The sequence below is a fragment of the Arachis hypogaea genome, chromosome 20, assembly GCF_003086295.3.
Source record: "Arachis hypogaea cultivar Tifrunner chromosome 20, arahy.Tifrunner.gnm2.J5K5, whole genome shotgun sequence".
Lineage (NCBI taxonomy): Eukaryota > Viridiplantae > Streptophyta > Magnoliopsida > Fabales > Fabaceae > Arachis > Arachis hypogaea.
The window spans coordinates 22,762,964-22,781,442 of NC_092055.1; the positions used below are offsets into that span (position 1 = coordinate 22,762,964).

General features: G+C 36.7%; 1 protein-coding gene and 1 pseudogene across 1 annotated transcript; both read left to right on the top strand.

The window, feature by feature from the left end:
• Nucleotides 1–1,725: 1,725 nt before the first annotated feature.
• LOC112782862 (kinesin-like protein KIN-5C) lies at nucleotides 1,726–8,039 on the top strand (annotated as a pseudogene).
• A 51-nt stretch (nucleotides 8,040–8,090) lies between these two features.
• On the top strand, nucleotides 8,091–17,939 carry LOC112782861 (uncharacterized). Its single transcript, XM_025825499.3, has 3 exons — nucleotides 8,091–9,181; nucleotides 16,705–16,873; nucleotides 17,269–17,939. The coding sequence occupies exons 1-3, from the start codon at nucleotides 8,399–8,401 to the stop codon at nucleotides 17,715–17,717; spliced, it is 1,401 nt and encodes a 466-aa protein (XP_025681284.1). The 5' UTR covers nucleotides 8,091–8,398; the 3' UTR covers nucleotides 17,718–17,939.
• Nucleotides 17,940–18,479: the final 540 nt, after the last annotated feature.

The following is an 18,479-nucleotide window of genomic DNA, read 5'->3' on the forward strand; positions in this document are numbered from 1 at the left end:
GTTGGCACCATCAGAATCAGTCCCAGGATCGAATGCATCATAATCATCATTCTTATCAGTTCCAACTTTTCCAAAATCCACTTCAACATCAGAATTACCCTCCACATAAGCATCTTCATCAACACAAATCTTCTCCTTCATCTTATTCTTTCCCTTACCCTTATCCTGTGAAGCACTCCCCTTACTTGTTTTCTTCTTACCCTTTACCTTAGGTGAAGGAACAGGGTCCGCAGCACATGAATCAGATGAGTTGTCTTCCCTTACTGGTTTATAGGGCTCATCTTCTGAACTATCATCAGTTTTAGAGGACTCCTCATCAGATGACATCAACATAACTGGGATCTTGTTACCCTGCCCTCTTTTCTGAGCCTTTGTGCCTCCTATCCCAGTGGCAGACCTGAGACAATACCTCCTATGAACTTTTGTTTGACTTGGTTTCGGGGTGTTCTTCGCCTTCTTTTTAACTTTTTGTTTAGACAGCACCTTAACAGATGCTTTTACCCCTTCCTCTCTAGGTCGACTCACATTAGCAGTAGGATTCTTTCCATGATTTGGCCTAGAACCATCGTCTGGGACAGCTGCAACATTTTCCTTAGCTTGAGCCCCAAGGTCCCTTACTTGATCATCAATGTATACCATAACCTCCTCCCCTTCTATCAGTTCAGGTGACGAAACCTGATGTTCAATGTGGATATCAACAAGGCCGGCATTCTGTGAACCCATCTCACACATCTCTCTTAGGTCTGCATCACTATTTAACTTCCTCAATCCCTCCCCTATGCTCTTTCCAGGTACAAGCCACCAGACTTCCTTCATTCTGTCATAACCTAGCTCCTTATAATAGTTTCTCAGGTAAAATACATCCAACCTATCCACCTCAACATCACCTAGGCAGTTTCTGTTGTCCGGATAGTAACCAATCTTTTCATCCATGCCCTTCTCAAAACTTCCTCCATGATGAAACATAATGTCCAGTACTTCATCCATCTGCCAGATAAGTTAACAAACAAATTAAACACATGCAACCTTTCTTTGAGGAAGAAAAAAAAAAATAGAGTAAACCAAACCCCTACCTAACAACGTAACCACAAAAACCTAACAACACAGAAATCTAAACAAGACACCAAACGAATATCAACTCTGCTTCAATCAAGACACCACGTGAACATCCATCAGTGAAAAAAAAAAAATTTAAACTTCAACTACACATTCTGTATTACTAACCTTGTTGTAGCTGACGATGACGATAGCCTCTGCTTTAACCACTTCGTACCTGTGGCGTACTTCCTTCTCCTGGCAATGAACTCACTCAAGCAATAGCCAGAAAGTGCCCTAATGTCACACCATTCTCTGGACGACAGCGAGAGGAAACGTTTGAAGAGAAGTAGGAGAAAGACTAACGAATGATCAACCCCCTCCCCAAGCAACGTTTCAATTCCTCTCCAAGGCAAAACGACGTCGTGTTGATTCATTAAGGCCATCCACGCAAAACGGCGCCGTTTAAGGCTGCCTACGTGGACAATAAGCAGCCAGCTCAGCGCTCCGGCTGCTGAGTCACGTCGAAATTGGGTGGAGGGACTAGGATTTCACATGGAGTTCAATCTGAAGGGTGCAATTAGAGCATTTCAAAAGTCAGAATAACATTGGTGCACGGGCTCAATCTGAGGGACCATTATGGGTTTCACTCAATAAAGAGCGGATTACTAAAATTCAAATTTTAAACTCAACAGTCACCGCCCCTCACTCTCTCTTTCTCTTTCTCTCTCTCTCTCTCCTTCCCCCGACCCCATTTCAGATACATCTCACGCAGACAGAGTGAAGAAGAGAGGGCATCTTTCTGTCTCCCTCTCCCACAATCGACAATGTCTCTTCGCCACGAGAAAGAGATGGAAGTGAACGTGCAGGTCCTCCTCCTCTGCCGCCCCTTCAGCGACGACGAGTTGCGCTCCAAGGCCCCCCAGGTTGTCACCTGCAATGACTATAACAGAGAAGTCGCCGTCTCTCAAAACATCGCCGGCAAGCACATTGACAGGGTTTTCACTTTTGACAAGGTATTCTTCAATGGACTTTGCTACTCATTTGCAAATAATTTTTTTTCTTGCTTATAAGCCTTGGATTTGTTCAAATTGAAATTAGTATTGTTTGTATTGACAGAAATGAATAATAATTTTGTAACAAGTTTTGAGAAGTGAATACTGGAGCGACTGTTTTTAGGGTATCTGATGTGTGATCATGTTCTATGTTCTATTTTGCAGGTTTTTGGTCCTAATGCACGACAACAAGATCTTTACGATCAAGCTATTATTCCTATTGTAAATGAAGTTCTAGAAGGATTTAATTGTACTATATTTGCATATGGTCAAACTGGTACTGGAAAAACATACACTATGGAAGGTGAATGCAAAAGGTCAAAGGTATGAAGTAGCATCTGTGCTAGTTAGTATTCTACCTATCACAATGAATGTTATTTTGATTTATTTGGCTGCTGTATTGTAGAGTGGTCCCAATGGAGAGTTGCCTGCAGAGGCTGGAGTCATTCCTAGAGCTGTTAAACAGATTTTTGACACTCTTGAGAGCCAAAATGCTGAGTACAGTGTCAAAGTCACTTTTTTGGAATTGTACAATGAAGAGATCACTGATTTGCTTGCCCCCGAAGAACTTTCGAAAGTTTCTTTGGAAGATAAGCAAAAGAAACAGCTGCCACTTATGGAGGATGGCAAAGGTGGAATTCTTGTAAGGGGATTAGAGGAAGAAATTGTGACTAGCGAGATTTTTACCCTTCTGGAGAGAGGGTCTGCCAAAAGACGCACTGCTGAAACTCTGTTGAACAAGCAGTCAAGGTTGCTTGAATTGTTAGAACTTAGAATGTCATATTTTGATTTTATATTAAGATTTAGTTAACTTTTTCAGTCGGTCACATTCATTGTTTTCAATAACAATCCACATCAAAGAGGCAACCCCAGAAGGTGAAGAACTAATCTAATGTGGCAAACTGAATTTAGTGGATCTGGCTGGCTCGGAAAATATATCTCGTTCTGGTGCTAGGGAGGTAATACATTGGGCGGATACCTCCTAGTTTTATCCTTCACCTTAGGCTTTACACAATCATCTTAATTTGTTTGATTTTGTAACATATCTTAGGGTCGTGCAAGAGAGGCCGGAGAAATAAACAAGAGCTTGGTTACTTTAGGGCGGGTGATCAATGCACTTGTGGAGCACCTTGGTCACGTTCCTTACAGGTTTTTATGTTTATCTTTCTTTTTTTGTTAACCTCCTTTTAATAAACAAATTGGTCGAAGCTCTTTGAGTCTTTGTATATTCCTCATTCATATGCTTACACGGAAAAGATGGTATTTAGGGATAGCAAGTTGACACGTTTACTGCGTGATTCCCTTGGGGGAAGAACCAAAACATGCATCATAGCGACAGTATCCCCTGAAGTTCATTGCTTGGAAGAAACTTTGAGCACGCTGGATTATGCACATAGGGCAAAGCACATTAAAAATAAGCCTGAGGTATGTTCATGATTAAAGTTATTTAAGTGTCGAGATGTTTCTTACACCATGCATCTTTACCAGTATAATTTGGCTCATATATATATTGCTTTTACAAAGATTACATGACTGTTATTCTGTGTATTACATCTGTATCATACATAAAAACATATAAACAAAGTGTTTTGGGTACACCATTCGATCAATTATTTGTAATGGCAACGTCTTATGAGAGTTCACTTTTTGGTTCACATGAACCAAGTGAACTGGGGCAGATCAAGTGCTTTTAATCCCATTTTGTTTTTAAAGGAATTTTTACTAACTAGTCCTTACTAGTTTTGGCTATTTTCTTATTGGAATCTGTACTGCAATGTAATGAAGATGTTTATCATGTGTTTTGTTGTGATTCATTGCCTTGATTTAGAATTTTTTTCTCCCCTTTTTTCTTTAATTAGGTTAATCAGAAGATGATGAAGTCAACTCTTATTAAGGATCTTTATGGGGAAATTGAACGCCTGAAGGCAGGTGAGTTGCTCTAAATTTCATTGTTGTTCATGGAAAGAATAACTTGGCTCTTCATATTACTGCTAAAATTGCATTGTTGCTGATGAAGTTTGTGATTTTGATCAGAGGTTCTACACGTGAGAAAAATGGAGTGTATATACCAAAGGAGAGATTTTATCAAGAAAAAAGTGAAAGGAAGGTAGTTTTTTCTGCCATCATTAGTACCGATATAGCAATATTTTTCATAAGAAAATATTTTTTCATGTGATTTCACCTGCTGAGATTGAAATGGAATTACTTTTCTTTCCCTCTCATTCTTGTGCTTGGTATATAAATTGGTTTCATATATTGTTCTCATGGTGTTTCATTGATCCAAGATTTTTCACTGTTTAGGCCATGGCAGATCAGATTGAGCAGATGGGGCTGACTATAGAAAATCATCAGAAGGTTAGTTTTCTTAAAAAACCAATAGCTATATCTGCAGATGATATTGTGCGCCTGTGTATTCCTATTTTGCTTGATATTTTTTTCATGTTTGGACCAGCAATATGATGATTTGAATAGTAGATACATTGAGCAAGTACAACATTGCTCTGATTTGAGCAACAAACTTGATACCACACAGGTTAGCTATCTAAGGTTTTGGTCCTTTATTGTTATGTTAATGTACATCTACTTATCAGGAAAAGAATAAAAAACTACAGAAAAACTTGAACAAGACCAGTGAGTTGCTCACTAACACAGAGGATGAATTGAGGAGATCTCAGTATACGGTGAAAGAGAAAGACTTCATCATTTCTGTGCAGAGAAAAGCAGGTAGATTCATTATTGTGTTTCTGTCTTTATCTCTTATTACGCAGTATTAAGTTGAGATGGTGGTTAAAACAATTGTGTCTGACAGAAAATGCACTAGCTCATCAAGCTTGTGTATTACGGGCTGATTTGGAGAAAGTTCTTCAGGATAATGCTTCGCTGTTTTTGAAAATTGGTAGGCATTTATCCTTTTCTGTGAAATTATTGACAAAGAATCCAAGTTGTACGTTAATGACTTGTATACATCTGTTATCGTAGGTAGAGAAGACAAGCTGAACTTGGATAACAGGGCTGTGGTGAACAATTTTCAAGCAGAGCTTGCCCAGCAGGTTGGTTATCTTTGCAATATTGTTGCGACATCACTGTCAGAACAGAGTGAACATCTTAAATGTGTGGAGAAGCTCTGCCATTCTTTTCTAGGTGTTCATGATAAGGTGGGTACCTCAATTATCTAATGCTGCTGCTTTTTTTTGGTCATGTTCTTCTATGTTTTTATTTAATATGTTGAATCCTCTTAATTCACTGTTCGTTGTTATTTTGGCTTGTTTATTTCATCGCTATGCATTTGCATGGATGTTATGGTATAATTCATTAATTCTCCTCATTTTGTTGCGTATAGGTGGTTTTGGATTTAAAAAACAAAGTGACAGGTTTAAGAAACCTGTACTTATCACACACTGAGACAGTGCAAAATGACCGTTTGCACAAGGCGAGCTCAGATGGTGTTTTAGAGGAATTATCTTCTCTGATATCCTCCAATGGTCGTTCTATTCAAGAAGTATGTTTGAACCATCTCAATTTGTATTCCTTGTTTATATATATATATATATATATATTTTACATCTCTGTTCAACATTAACAAAGTATCTTTTTCCCCTTGGTCAATCAGTTTCTTGAATCTGAGGCCACTCAAGCTGGAGAAATATTTGATGAACTTCAGAGCTCTCTTTCAACTCAGCAGGGTGAACTGGCAGTTTTTGCTAGGGAAATGCGCCATGTATGATCTTTAACTTCTCTCTTCGGCTATAAGACTATAACATAACTATGCACAAATCAATCTTACCTGTTTCATTTTTATTTCTTTATTCTATGCAGTTTCTTTTGCTGAGTGGTGTTTTTTTATTTCTTTCTTTTTTTTTTTGGGGGGGGGGGGGAGGGTGTTCTGTTTATTCAAAATGCACTTAGCGTTGAACAAATAAAGGATATATCTGATCCCTCTCAAGAATTTGTTGATAAGCTTTTTGAAGAATAAAAAAAGCTTGAAGACTTTGCATCAGAGGCTGAGCAAACACAACTGAATTGTATTGCTGACTTTAGGAAGTCTTTCGAGGTTGTGATGTAAAATATTAATATTAATGCACTCTTTCTATGGTGGCTTATGGTGGTTGACCTATTCTTTACAGGAGCAATCAAGATCAGATTCAGAGAAGCTTATTGCGGATATGACCAGCTTAGTTTCTGATCATATTCGTCGTCAAATGGATCTGGTCCGATTTGAGTATTACTTCGTCAATGTTTCTTAGTAAATCTTTCTTATTTGGGTTGGCAGTTTAGTTTCTTATGGACGATGGTGAATTATTCAGGTGGATGAAAAGCTTGTTGATCTTAGACAAAGCAGCATTAAGAACAAGACGACGAACATGTGTCATCAGTAGGAGAAATTGTGTCCCATACAAAAAGGAAATGGCAATCTTTTTGTGTGCAAGCAGAGAAAGAGACCAAGGATACCGCTGATTATTCTGCAGCAAAGCATTGCCGTATGGAGTTACTCATGCAGCAAAGGTCAGTGGCTTGCCCATGGTTTCTTGATCAAGTCCTCCTTTAGTAAAATTTGTAGTGTCTTATTTTTATATCTGTAGTGTAAGTACCGCTGGATCAGCTTTAGAGCATATGAAGAGGACTCATGAGGCTGTAAATGAGAAAGAGTCCAAGCATATTTCTGCAGCAGTGTCACTAATCAGGTATCTAGTGAATTGATTGTAAGAAACTGAGAATAACTGTCAGTAATGCCCATGCTTATTGAAAATGTGCTTCATTGAGTCCTTATCCGCTCTTAAACTAATACTTTTGTGATCAACTGATTAGTTTTTCCATGTGATGCAATATCTATCACTTGTGTACAGTAATGCTTCTAATAGCAATGAGCAACATGACATGGGATCAATTCTGCTCGTGTTGCAGCAGAGGAAGATGTGGCAAAGAACAGCAAGGATCTCTTTGAGCAGTTTGATGGTAAGTGTATGGTTTCATTGCATAGCAAAATTGGTTGCAAAAAAGCAGCTGCAGGTGTCTGCAAATTTATCTTAGCTAAAACAACTTAATGAAGGGGTCTACCTGTTGTGCAGAACAAACTAGTCAATTTTTTTTCTCTTAAAAATGAGTCTCATTTTGCATTCATTTGATCCTCTATTTTATTTTATTTTTGCAGTCATGTCTGCGCAAGAGCGGGAATCCATTTCTGGAATGCTGGATGTAGTAAAGACTCATTCAAATACACTTGAGACCTTCAGAGAAGACCATGCTGGCCAAGCCTCTTCGATTGAAGAGAAGGCTCGCGAAACTTTTCAACAGCACTATAGGGTACTTTAACTCTATTTAGTAACTACAAGTTTTATCAATGAAGCATCACTAAACTTTTTCTGCCTTTCATGCATTGCATGGCTTGTTGCTTTGTCTTCTCTTTGCAGGACTATGAGCCTAGTGGAAATACACCAGTAAGATGTGAAACAGACGTTCCGAGTAAAGGAACAATCGAGTCTCTTCAATCACTGCCAGTGGAATCGCTTCTTGAGGAGTTTCAGGAAAACAATTCAAGTGAATCCTCAGTAAAGGAGTTGAAACCATCGCTTATTCCACGTTCTCCTCTTAGCGCACTGAACTGATGGTTCAACTAAATTGCATGCTTTGGTCCTTAATGAAATTAAATTTGTTTGTATCTGTAACATTGCATTGTTTTTTTGTTACCAGTAGTAGTTCCATGCTTGAGAAGCATCAGGTGATGAGATACAATGTGAAATCTAGGCCAAATTACTTATGTAAAATCCCATCTTGGGATGGAATATAGAGGTCAAATAATGTTTGTAATTTTAGGGTAATGATGTCGTATGTAGTTAATTCTTATTCTTCACCTGTCAATTATTTGGCAGATACCTGTTTACTTAATGTTTCTTGTAATGATGAACACATTTATATCAAGTGAAAATGGGAACCAGGGTTATGTTGGAACTATTTATTCATTTATTCAGTTATGATCGTCGCATAGACATTGTTGCTCTCCGAATGTCACAACAACAATGCTCCTTACTTCCCTGATAACTTACTTGATCGAGGAAGACGTGTGGATAATTATTTATTAATTTTGGTCGAATGAAGACGACGAGTGGGGTCAGAGTTGTCTACTGAATAGTGTACTTTAGAGGATACTCGATAGTGGCTTTAATTAGTTTGGTCTTATTGGCCGATTTTCTACTTAATGGACCACTTTCCAATCCTATCATCATCATTGATCATTTGATCCAAAGTAAATAGCGTTACTCTCTATACCATACTCTCGTCGGATACAACCACCAACAAGAAGAATCATCAAAATGAGTAGTAGCAGCAGTGAAGAAGAAAAAGAACAAGAACTGCAACAGCACTTCACCACTCGTGCCGTTGGCGGCACCGAATACAGCTGGTGCAAGGCAGTTCCCGGCGGCACCGGAACAACCGTCCTCGGCCTCCTCCTCTCTAAACCACCACACATTCCCAAACTCCAAACCGTACTCCGCAACCTCCAAAGTAACCATCCTATCCTTCGCTCAACAATCCACTTCGACTCCAACGCCAATTCCTACCACTTCCGAACTCCCCCAACCTCCAATATTCAAATCCACTGCCTCGATCTTCAATCCACCTCCGCAATCCTCGGCTGCAGTTCCGGCGACGGAGATACTGACTTCCACCTGATTCTGGAGCACGAGCTGAACCTGAACAAGTGGCGCGATCCTAGTGGCGATGGCTACGGCGTACTGCGCGTGAGTGTGTACGCGATAAGCGAGAGGCGATGGGGAGTGTTTTTGCGGTTGCACACGTCGGGATGCGACCGCGCGGCGGCGGTGACTTTGCTGAGGGAGCTGCTGGGGAAGGTCGGATGCGGCGGAGAGAGTAATGGAGAGGCAGAGGAAAATGGAATGGGAATGGCGATTGAGGATCTGATACCGGTAGAGAAGAGGAACAAGCCGTTTTGGGCGCGTGGTTTGGACATGCTTGGTTACTCACTGAACTCATTCAGGCTTGGGAATTTGGAATTCGTGGATGCGGACTCGCCTCGGAGCTCCAAGGTTGTGAGGTTGCAATTGGACGCTCACCACACGAGCCAGATTGTGGCTGTAAGTACCACACTTTTTTTTTTTTGTGAATATTATTGGTGTTGTAAAATAATTTAAATAAATAAATAAAGAAGAGATAACAAATATAAAATATAGAAATATAATTAGATAACACTCGTAGTAATTTTCACTAGAATTACTATATCAATATAATAGATATAATTATGTATTGAATAATATTAAAATAAAGTATATAAGAAAGAGAATAGTAAGAAAGAGAGAGAGAGAAAAATGTTATATTATTATTGTTGTTGTTTTTCTCCTGAGACTTTAGCCTCCTATTTATAGATACAATAGGTCAAACATTCAAAACTTCATTTAATATCATTTTGGCTTGGGAGGTTCATTTCTCATAGGGAAAATGAGCATTCACGTCCTTTTGAACTTATCACAACACTCCCCCTTATATGATAGTGAAGGAAAAAGAGTATAATATCCTTTATGATGGGAACTGCCTCATTAAAAACTTTGTCAAGAAAAATCCAATGAGAAAAAACCTGACCAAGGAAAAAAGAGTACAGTTTCCTCCTCTTGTCAACATCATTTAATGTCTCGAAATTTGTGCATCCCAATCTTATGTACCAATCTTTCAAAGGAGGATTTTGGGAGTGACTTTGTGAATAAATCTGTCAGATTGTCACTTGAGCGGATCTGTTGGACATCAATTGTCCCTTGATTTTGAAGATCATGAGTAAAGAAGAATTTGGGAGAAATATGCTTTGTTCTATCACTTTTGATGTATCCGCCTTTAAGTTGAGCAATGCATGCTGTATTATCTTCAAACAGAACAGTTGGAGCTATCTTATGATCAATCAGTCCATATGATGACAGAATATATTGGATCAGACTTCTGAGCCAAAAATACTCGCGACTAGCTTCATGAATCGCTAGTATTTCAGCATGATTAGAAGATGTTGCAGCAATTGTCTGTTTCGTGGACCTCCATGATATAGCTGTACCTTCATATGTGAACAGATATCCTGTTTGAGATCTCCCTTTATGTGGATCAGACAAGTATCCAGCATCTGTATAGCCAACTAATTGTGACTTGGATCCATATGGATAAAACAATCCCATATCAACCGTCCCATGAAGATATCGAAAGATTTGCTTGATTCCACTCCAATGTCTTCTGGTTGGAGAGGAACTATAACTTGCTAGTAAATTCACAGCAAATGATATATCGGGTCGTGTATTATTAGCAAGATACATTAGCGCTCCAATGGCACTAAGATATGGTACTTCTGGACCAAGGATATCTTCATTTTCTTCTTTAGGACAGAATTGATCATTTTTCACATCCAAAGATCTTACGATCATTGGGGTACTCAAGGGATGTGACTTATCCATATAAAATCTTTTTAAAATCTTCTCTGTGTATGTTGTTTGATGGATAAAGATCCCATTTTTTATATGCTCGATCTGCAGGCCGAGACAAAATTTAGTCTTTCCAAGATCTTTCATCTCAAACTCTTCTTTTAGAGTTTTTATAATTGTTGGAATCTCTTCAAGAGTTCCAATAATATTTAAATCATCAATGTACACAGCAATTATAATGAACCCAGATGCAGATTTTTTTATGAAAACACATGGGCAGATATCATCATTCTTGAATCCGTTTTTCGCCAGATACTCAGTAAGACGATTATACCACATTCGTCCAGATTGCTTCAGACCATATAAAGATCTTTGCAATTTGACTGAGTATAATCCTTGCGAATATTCATTGGATGGTTTAGATATCTTTAGTCCTTCAGGGACTTTCATATAGATATCCCGATCTAATGAACCGTATAAATAGGCTGTTACCACATCCATTAAATGCATATGCAGTTTATGATATGCAGATAAACTGACCAAATAACGCAATGTTATCGCATCCACTACAAGGGAATACGTTTCTTCATAATCTATACCGGGGCTTTGTGAGAAACCTTGTGCCACAAGTCGGGCTTTATAGCGCACAACTTCATTTTTCTCATTTCGTTTTCTCACAAATACCCATCGGTATCCAACAGGTTTTACATCTTCTGGTGTATGGACTACAGGTCCAAAGACTTCACGTTTTGCAAGTGAGTCTAATTCAGCCTTCATGGCTTCTTTTCATTTTGGCCAATCATTCCTTTGTCGACATTCTTCGACTGATCTTGGCTCAAGATCCTTACTTTCATGCATGATATTTAATGCCACATTATATGCAAATATTTTATTGACAATTGTCTTATTTCGGTCCTATTTCTCTCCTGTAAAGACATAATTTATCGAGATCTCGTCATTTTCACAATTTTCAGGTACCTGAACGTCTTCTGGCGTTAAAACTATATTAGAATTTTGGACAACTGCAGGTGTCTCTACTATGTCTTCTTCAATAGGAATATTATTTACATCTTCTCGCTTTCGAAGATTTTTATTTTTGGAACTGACAGGCCTGCCACGCTTCTGGCGTAAATTTGCTTCAGTGGCTACTTGTCCTACTGGGACATCAATTCGAATTGGGACATTTTTCGCAGGTATATAAGATTTGGTTATCCTCTTTGTATCGTAAAATGCATCAGGCAACTCATTTGCTATTCTTTGCAAATGTATAATCTTTTAAACTTCTAGTTCACATTGCCTTGATCGAGGATCTAAATGCATCAAGGATGATGCATTCCAATTAAGTTTCTTTTCAGGAAACTTATTCTCTCCCCCTAATGTTGGAAATTTTGATTCATCAAAAATGACAATCCACAAACCAAGCTTTAAATACATCTCCAGTTTGTATCTCAAGATACCTCACTATAGAGGGAGAATCATATTCAACGTATATCCCCAATTTTCTTTGGGGTCCCATTTTGGTGTGATTAGATGGTGCAATGGGAACATATATTGCACACCCAAATATTCTTAAATGGAAAACATTTAGCTGCTGGTCAAAAGCTAATTGCATAGGAGAGAACTGATGATAACTCGTTGGCCTCAAACGAATAAGTGCTGCGGCATGTAAAATAACATGCCCCAAACCGAGGTTGGGAGATTTGTTCTCATAAGTAAGGGTCTAGCAATTAACTGGAGGCGTTTAATAAGTGATTCTGCTAACCCATTTTGTGTGTGAACATAAGCTACTGGATGTTCAACACTTATTCCATTAGCCATACAATAAGCATCAAAAGCTTGGGAAGTAAATTCAACAGCATTATCAAGACAAATTGCTTTGATTGGATTTTCTAGAAATTGTGCTTTTAATCGAATAATTTGAGCCAGTAATCTCGCAAACGCCAGGTTGCGAGAAGATAATAAGTACACATGTGACCATCTCGAAGATGCGTCTATCAGGACCATAAAATATCTAAAAGATCCACATGGTGGATGAATAGGTCCACATATATCACCTTGAATCCTTTCTAGGAATTCAGGGGACTCAAATCCAATCTTTACTAGTGATGGCTTTAAAATTAACTTTCCCTGAGAACATGCAGCACAACAAAATTCACTAGTTTTAAAAATCTTCTGGTTCTTTAGTGAATGTCCATGGGAGTTTTTAATAATTCTCCTCATCATGGTTGTTCCCGGATGACCCAATCTATCATGCCAAGTTATGAATTTATTTGGGCTAGTAAACTTCTGGTTTACAATGGCATGTGATTCAATTGCACTAATTTTGGTGTAATATAACCCAGATGAAAGTGAGGGTAATTTTTCTAATATAACTTTCTTATTTAAATCATGAGTTGTGATACATAAATACTCACGATTTCCCTCATTCATTGTCTCAATATGATATCCATTTCGGCGAATATCTTTAAAACTCAACAAGTTTCTTCGAGACTTAGTAGACAATAGTGCATTATTTATTATGAATTTTGTTCCTCCAGAAAACAAAATTATAGCTCTTCCGGAGCCTTCAATCACATTGCCTGAGCCGATAATAGTATTAACACATTCTTCTTTTGGCACAAAATGGGTAAAATATATATCACTTTTGAGAATAGTGTGCGGACTTGCACTATCAGCAAGGCATACATCTTCATTACATATCCTTGCCATTCTCTTCAAAGATAAATAATAATAAAATGAGTAGTATATACAGTTAAATTGAATACTTGATCGGAATTATTTTTCTAAGAAATACTACACATAAAAATAATGTCGTATACTAAAATTTTATTTTAAATTTGACACATTTAATGATTTCAAAATTCATAAACATTAATATTTCATTATTTATATATATATATATATATTTGAAACTTAAATAGATAGAAAATAAAACTTAACAATAAGTTCTTTATATATATTTATTTACATAGATACTTCACAATTCCACATATTAAACTATTTCATCATTGATCAAATGACCAATATTTTCTTCAGGGTCCTCAAAGAAATCAGATACATCATAATGAGTAGTGGAATTTTCAGTATCATTTGAAACAAAATTTGTTTCCTTTCCTTTGTCATCTTTTTTCAAAGATGCCTGGTAAAGATCGACTAGGTGCCTTTGGGTACGACAGGTACGTGACCAATGGCCCTTTCCACCACAACAGAAACACTTATCCTCTGTTGATTTATTCTGCCCGATATTTCTTTCTTTATCCCACTTCTGATGAGATCCTCTCTTTTGAATATAATTCATTTTCCTTCCATAATTTTTCTTGTTATTAAAACCTTGCCATTTACCTCTTCTGGGGTAATGATTTGCCGCATTTACTTCAGGAAATGGGGCAGCGCCAGCTGGACGCGCTTCATGATTTTTCAATAGCAACTCATTGTTGCGTTCAGCAATAAGAAGGTAAAAAATTAACTCAAAATATTTTTTAAACACTTTTTCTCGATACTGCTGCTGTAGGAGCACATTCGAGGCATGGAAGGTTGAGAAAGTTTTCTCCAACATATCATGATCAGTTATCTTTTTCCCACATAATTTCATTCGTGAGGTGATTCGAAACATTGCAGAATTATATTCATTTATAGATTTAAAATCTTGGAAACGCAAGTGCGTCCATTCATATCGGGCTTGAGGAAGTATCACCGTTTTCTGATGATTATACCTTTCTTCAAGGTCTTTCCAAAGATCTGTAGGATCTTTTAATGTGAGATATTCATTTTTCAATCCTTCGTCAAGATGACGACGAAGAAAAATCATGGCTTTGGCTTTATCCTTCTGGGATGCATTATTTTCAGCTTTAATGGTATTTTCAAGATCCATTGAATCAAGATAAATCTCAGCATCTAATATCCATGATAAATAATTATTTTCAGATATATCAAGAGTATTGAATTCAAGATGAGAGAGCTTCGACATAATGAAAATTTGTTACCTGAGTCTTCCTAAAAATTTGATCAGAGTCTCGTGCTGATAACGTGTTGTAAAATAACTTAAATAAATAAATAAAGAAGAGATAACAAATATAAAATATAGAAATATAATTAGATAACACTCGTAGTAATTTTCACTAGAATTACTATATCAATATAATAGATATAATTATGTATTGAATAATATTAAAATAAAGTATATAAAAAAAAAATAATAAGAGAGAGAGAGAAATATTATATTATTATTGTTGTTGTTTTTCTCCTGAGGCTTTAGCCTCCTATTTATAGATACAACAGGTCAAACATTCAAAACTTTATTTAATATTATTTTGACTTGGGAGCTTCATTTCTCATAGGAAAAATGGGCATCCACGTCCTTTTGAACTTATCACAACAGCTTCGTTACTAGTTGATTAATAGACAATCAGGTGATTTGGTGATTGATTATGTACCTCTTAATCCATTTTAGAGTAACTAGTGCCTGTGCTGCAAAGTTTTTCCTGCAAAAATAAAATAAAAGAACAAAAGGCAATAACAAAAATAAAAAAAAAAGCAAAAATTATAATAAAGTACATATTATAGTATCTATAACTATAGTCATTACAGTGACTATTTAATTTCAGCAAAAAAGTGCGACTTTAATAACGCAATTTTTTAATTGTTAAAATTGTTTAGCTACTGCAACTACCATATCCATAGCAACACAGATTCCATGTTAGAGTAAATAGTTCTACTTCAATATTGTTTGCTCATAGGTACAAAAAAATGTAATATAACGGCCTAAATGGAAAGTATTTTCTTTGAAAAAGAAAAAAAAAAAAGTTGGGTACTAGTGAAAAAGTTTAAAATGGAAAAATAAAAATTGTGTACTAGGTATGTATATATATGGTACGGATAATTAGATTAGATCAATTTTGTCACACCTTGGATATCTAATGTCAAACAATATAGCTACTAATCTCTCGTGTAGGCCCTTTGATAAGTGGGATAATTGGATTGGAATTTTAGGTTTTTTCTTTCCTTTTTTCTTTTCACATCCAATTCGAAAAAACATTTGGTTATCGAAGATAAGTTATTATCGTCACACACACTAAATTATCGTACATAGTAATAGAAATCCCCTTTAAGTGCATATATGTAGGTTTTTATTTTGTTTTTTATTTTTTAATCTTAAGCTCATATAAACATAAGTTATGCATTTATTTCTGCTTTGATTTTATAAAGAGAATAAAGGGGGAAGAAAATTCTTGCTTCAGGGACGAGTTAGTTACTTCTTTTGTCTCCTTTCGTAACGTCGCTTAATTAATTTTATTAGAAAAGAAAAAGTGAACCACTAAAGGCAGTACGGGTTGGTATGGCTAACTTTGTTTTGATTGGAGAGTGCAATATTTTAGGATACGGCTTGCCTAACTGATAACGCTATCCAGATCCAAGTATGGCAAGATGTACTGGAGATAAGATAATAATACTCACGATGGAGACAAGTGTGAGGGGCTTTGGGAATCTCCATTTTATTCTGGAATCTGGAGAAATTATTCCTTAAGAAATTATTGGACGTGTATACCAATCCAACTGTCTTGCCATTTGGATGTGTTATAAATTATTGGAGTTAGAAATTATCACTGCATTATGTTTGCTAAAATAAGAAGTTAAAGGTATGGTTTGTTAGAGAACCACTTTCAAAAGAACTCAGTGCATGTGAATTGGTGTATATTCTATCCACAATTTTGTAGTTATGGCTTCTGGCTTTGGATTCCAATAACAAAGGAGAGACTCGTTCTGCAAGTCATGCTATGATAAATAAGGATTTTCTGTCTGACATTAAATTGATATACTAGTACTCATGCTCTTTAATCGACTACTTGATAATTTGATCAAAACTTTTCATAAATTATTCATATCTGCTGTATGGACTAAGATCAAAGTTGAGATCAACGAATATCAGCTGCATTATTTTATTAAATTCTTTTCTATCACAGAGGATTCATGCATTTGTGAGCTCCTTGGCTTAATATCAGAAAATAGAAAAGATTTGATAGAGAATAGAATGGTGTGTGTAATAGTTGACACATATTTCTTCAGTATACTATGATCTGCTTCTTAGGCTACCAAGGATTTATATTCTGATTGTTATGAAGTATAATTGATAATTTGACATTCTGACTATGATTTGGTAAGGTCATGATGATTCAAAATATTACAATTAATTTTGCAAGATCATGTAGGAATGCAAATCAAGAGAAATTAAACTTTGTGGGGCACTTGCAGCAGCTGGAATGATTGCCGCCCGGGCCTCCAAAAAGCTACCCAGTTATCAAAAGGAGAAGTATGGTGTAGTAACACTCATTGATTGCCGCTCTCTTCTTGATCCAGTCCTTTCCAGCAACCATCTTGGTAATCTGCACTTTTCAGAATGTGTGTTTTGTTTTCATATGTTCTTGCTACCTCTAGACTTCTACATCTGGTTTAAAGAAAAGATTTTTTACTCTAATGGGAAAAAAAAAAGAAAATTGTGGATGCACAGGAGGAGATAGTCTCATTTTAACGAAACTAAGACGATCGGTATATCATTGATTAATAAGACCAATTCTAGTTAATAAATTAGATCATTGCTTGAAGCTTGCTTCTTTTTGACATGAAAACTTTCTATTCCAAATTATTCGCTTCCGTCTAATATTAATAAGAGCTCTTATGCGTTCTATATTGGAATAATCCAGTTTTCTGTGGTCAGAATAATTTGCTTTAGTTACTTTGTTTATAATTATAACAGGTTCAGTTTTTGGCTTCAGGATTTTATCATTCTGCAATATTGAACACACATGATGTATGTGGAGAAACCCTATGGGATCTAGCAAAGAGAAGTTACATGGCCTTTGCAAATGCCATGAATTGCAACAAGCATTTCTCAGACATGTCTGACCTGAACTACCTAATGTGCAAGGCGATCGAGAACCCTGGTTTGACGCCATCATCATCGATGAGAACTGCTTTGATTTCAGTTTTTGAGGACCCTATCATTGATGAATCAGATGACATTCATAAAGAGATTGGATTAGAGGACTATGTGGGTTGTGCTTCTGCTCATGGTGTCGGCCCATCGATCGCCATATTCGACACCATAAGGAATGGGAAGTTGGATTGTGCTTGTGTATACCCATCACCCATTCATTCTAGGGAGCAGGTGCAAGAACTAGTGGATCATATGAAGAAAATCCTTGTGGACGCATGTAACATTTAAGGTCAATCAAATTGAACAATAATCGGCTACTGAGCAAAGTTGAAATCTGAAACATACCAGAGAAAAGTGGCAGGTGGAGAATATTACAAGGCTGAAATAAATTTTCATATTATTCAATCAAGGATGCTTTGGTACCATTTATCATTTCTCTAATTTTCGTTGCACTACAAGAGTAGACGGATTTTTTTTAAATAAATAAAATAAATATTTTAATTACCAAAATATACATTTTGGAGCGTTTTTACTGAAAAGTATCGCATCTCTTATTTTATTTACAGTGTATATGAAATAAGATAACATAAACGAGATAAGGTATAGGACGACGTGGTCGTATCACGTTTATACATGTATTGTCTTGTGCTCTTATCTCGTTATCTCGTTATCTTATTTCATATATGTGTTATCTTATTTCATTTACATTGTAAGCGAAATAAGAGATGCGGATGCTTATATATCTATGCAATCTCCTTTTACTTCGCCATCCAAACCTTCCTATACGAGGGTTTGAAGTGATAATTCTGCCTAACTGCACCTTGTAGGATTGAGATGCTGACAGACAGATTTGATTGTATCAATGGGAGGATGATACGGCAAATGAGACTGTTATCCAATTGTCGGTGGTCCTGCGACATTGTGGGTGCCAAACACGTGTGCCCTCCTCCCACTCTACGTCGCTCCCTAACAAAATAGAATAATAGGGGTAAATAGGTTCAACAAGCATAACAATGACAACTGAAAATATAGAACACAATGAATCTTTAA

Coding starts and splice junctions, on each gene's coding strand:
- LOC112782861 (XM_025825499.3), top strand. CDS start 8,399: ATGAGTAGTAGCAGCAGTGAAGAAGAAAAAGAACAAGAACTGCAACAG. Junction 9,182..16,704: donor ACACGAGCCAGATTGTGGCT/GTAAGTACCACA, acceptor AAGATCATGTAG/GAATGCAAATCAAGAGAAAT. Junction 16,874..17,268: donor CCTTTCCAGCAACCATCTTG/GTAATCTGCACT, acceptor TTTTGGCTTCAG/GATTTTATCATTCTGCAATA.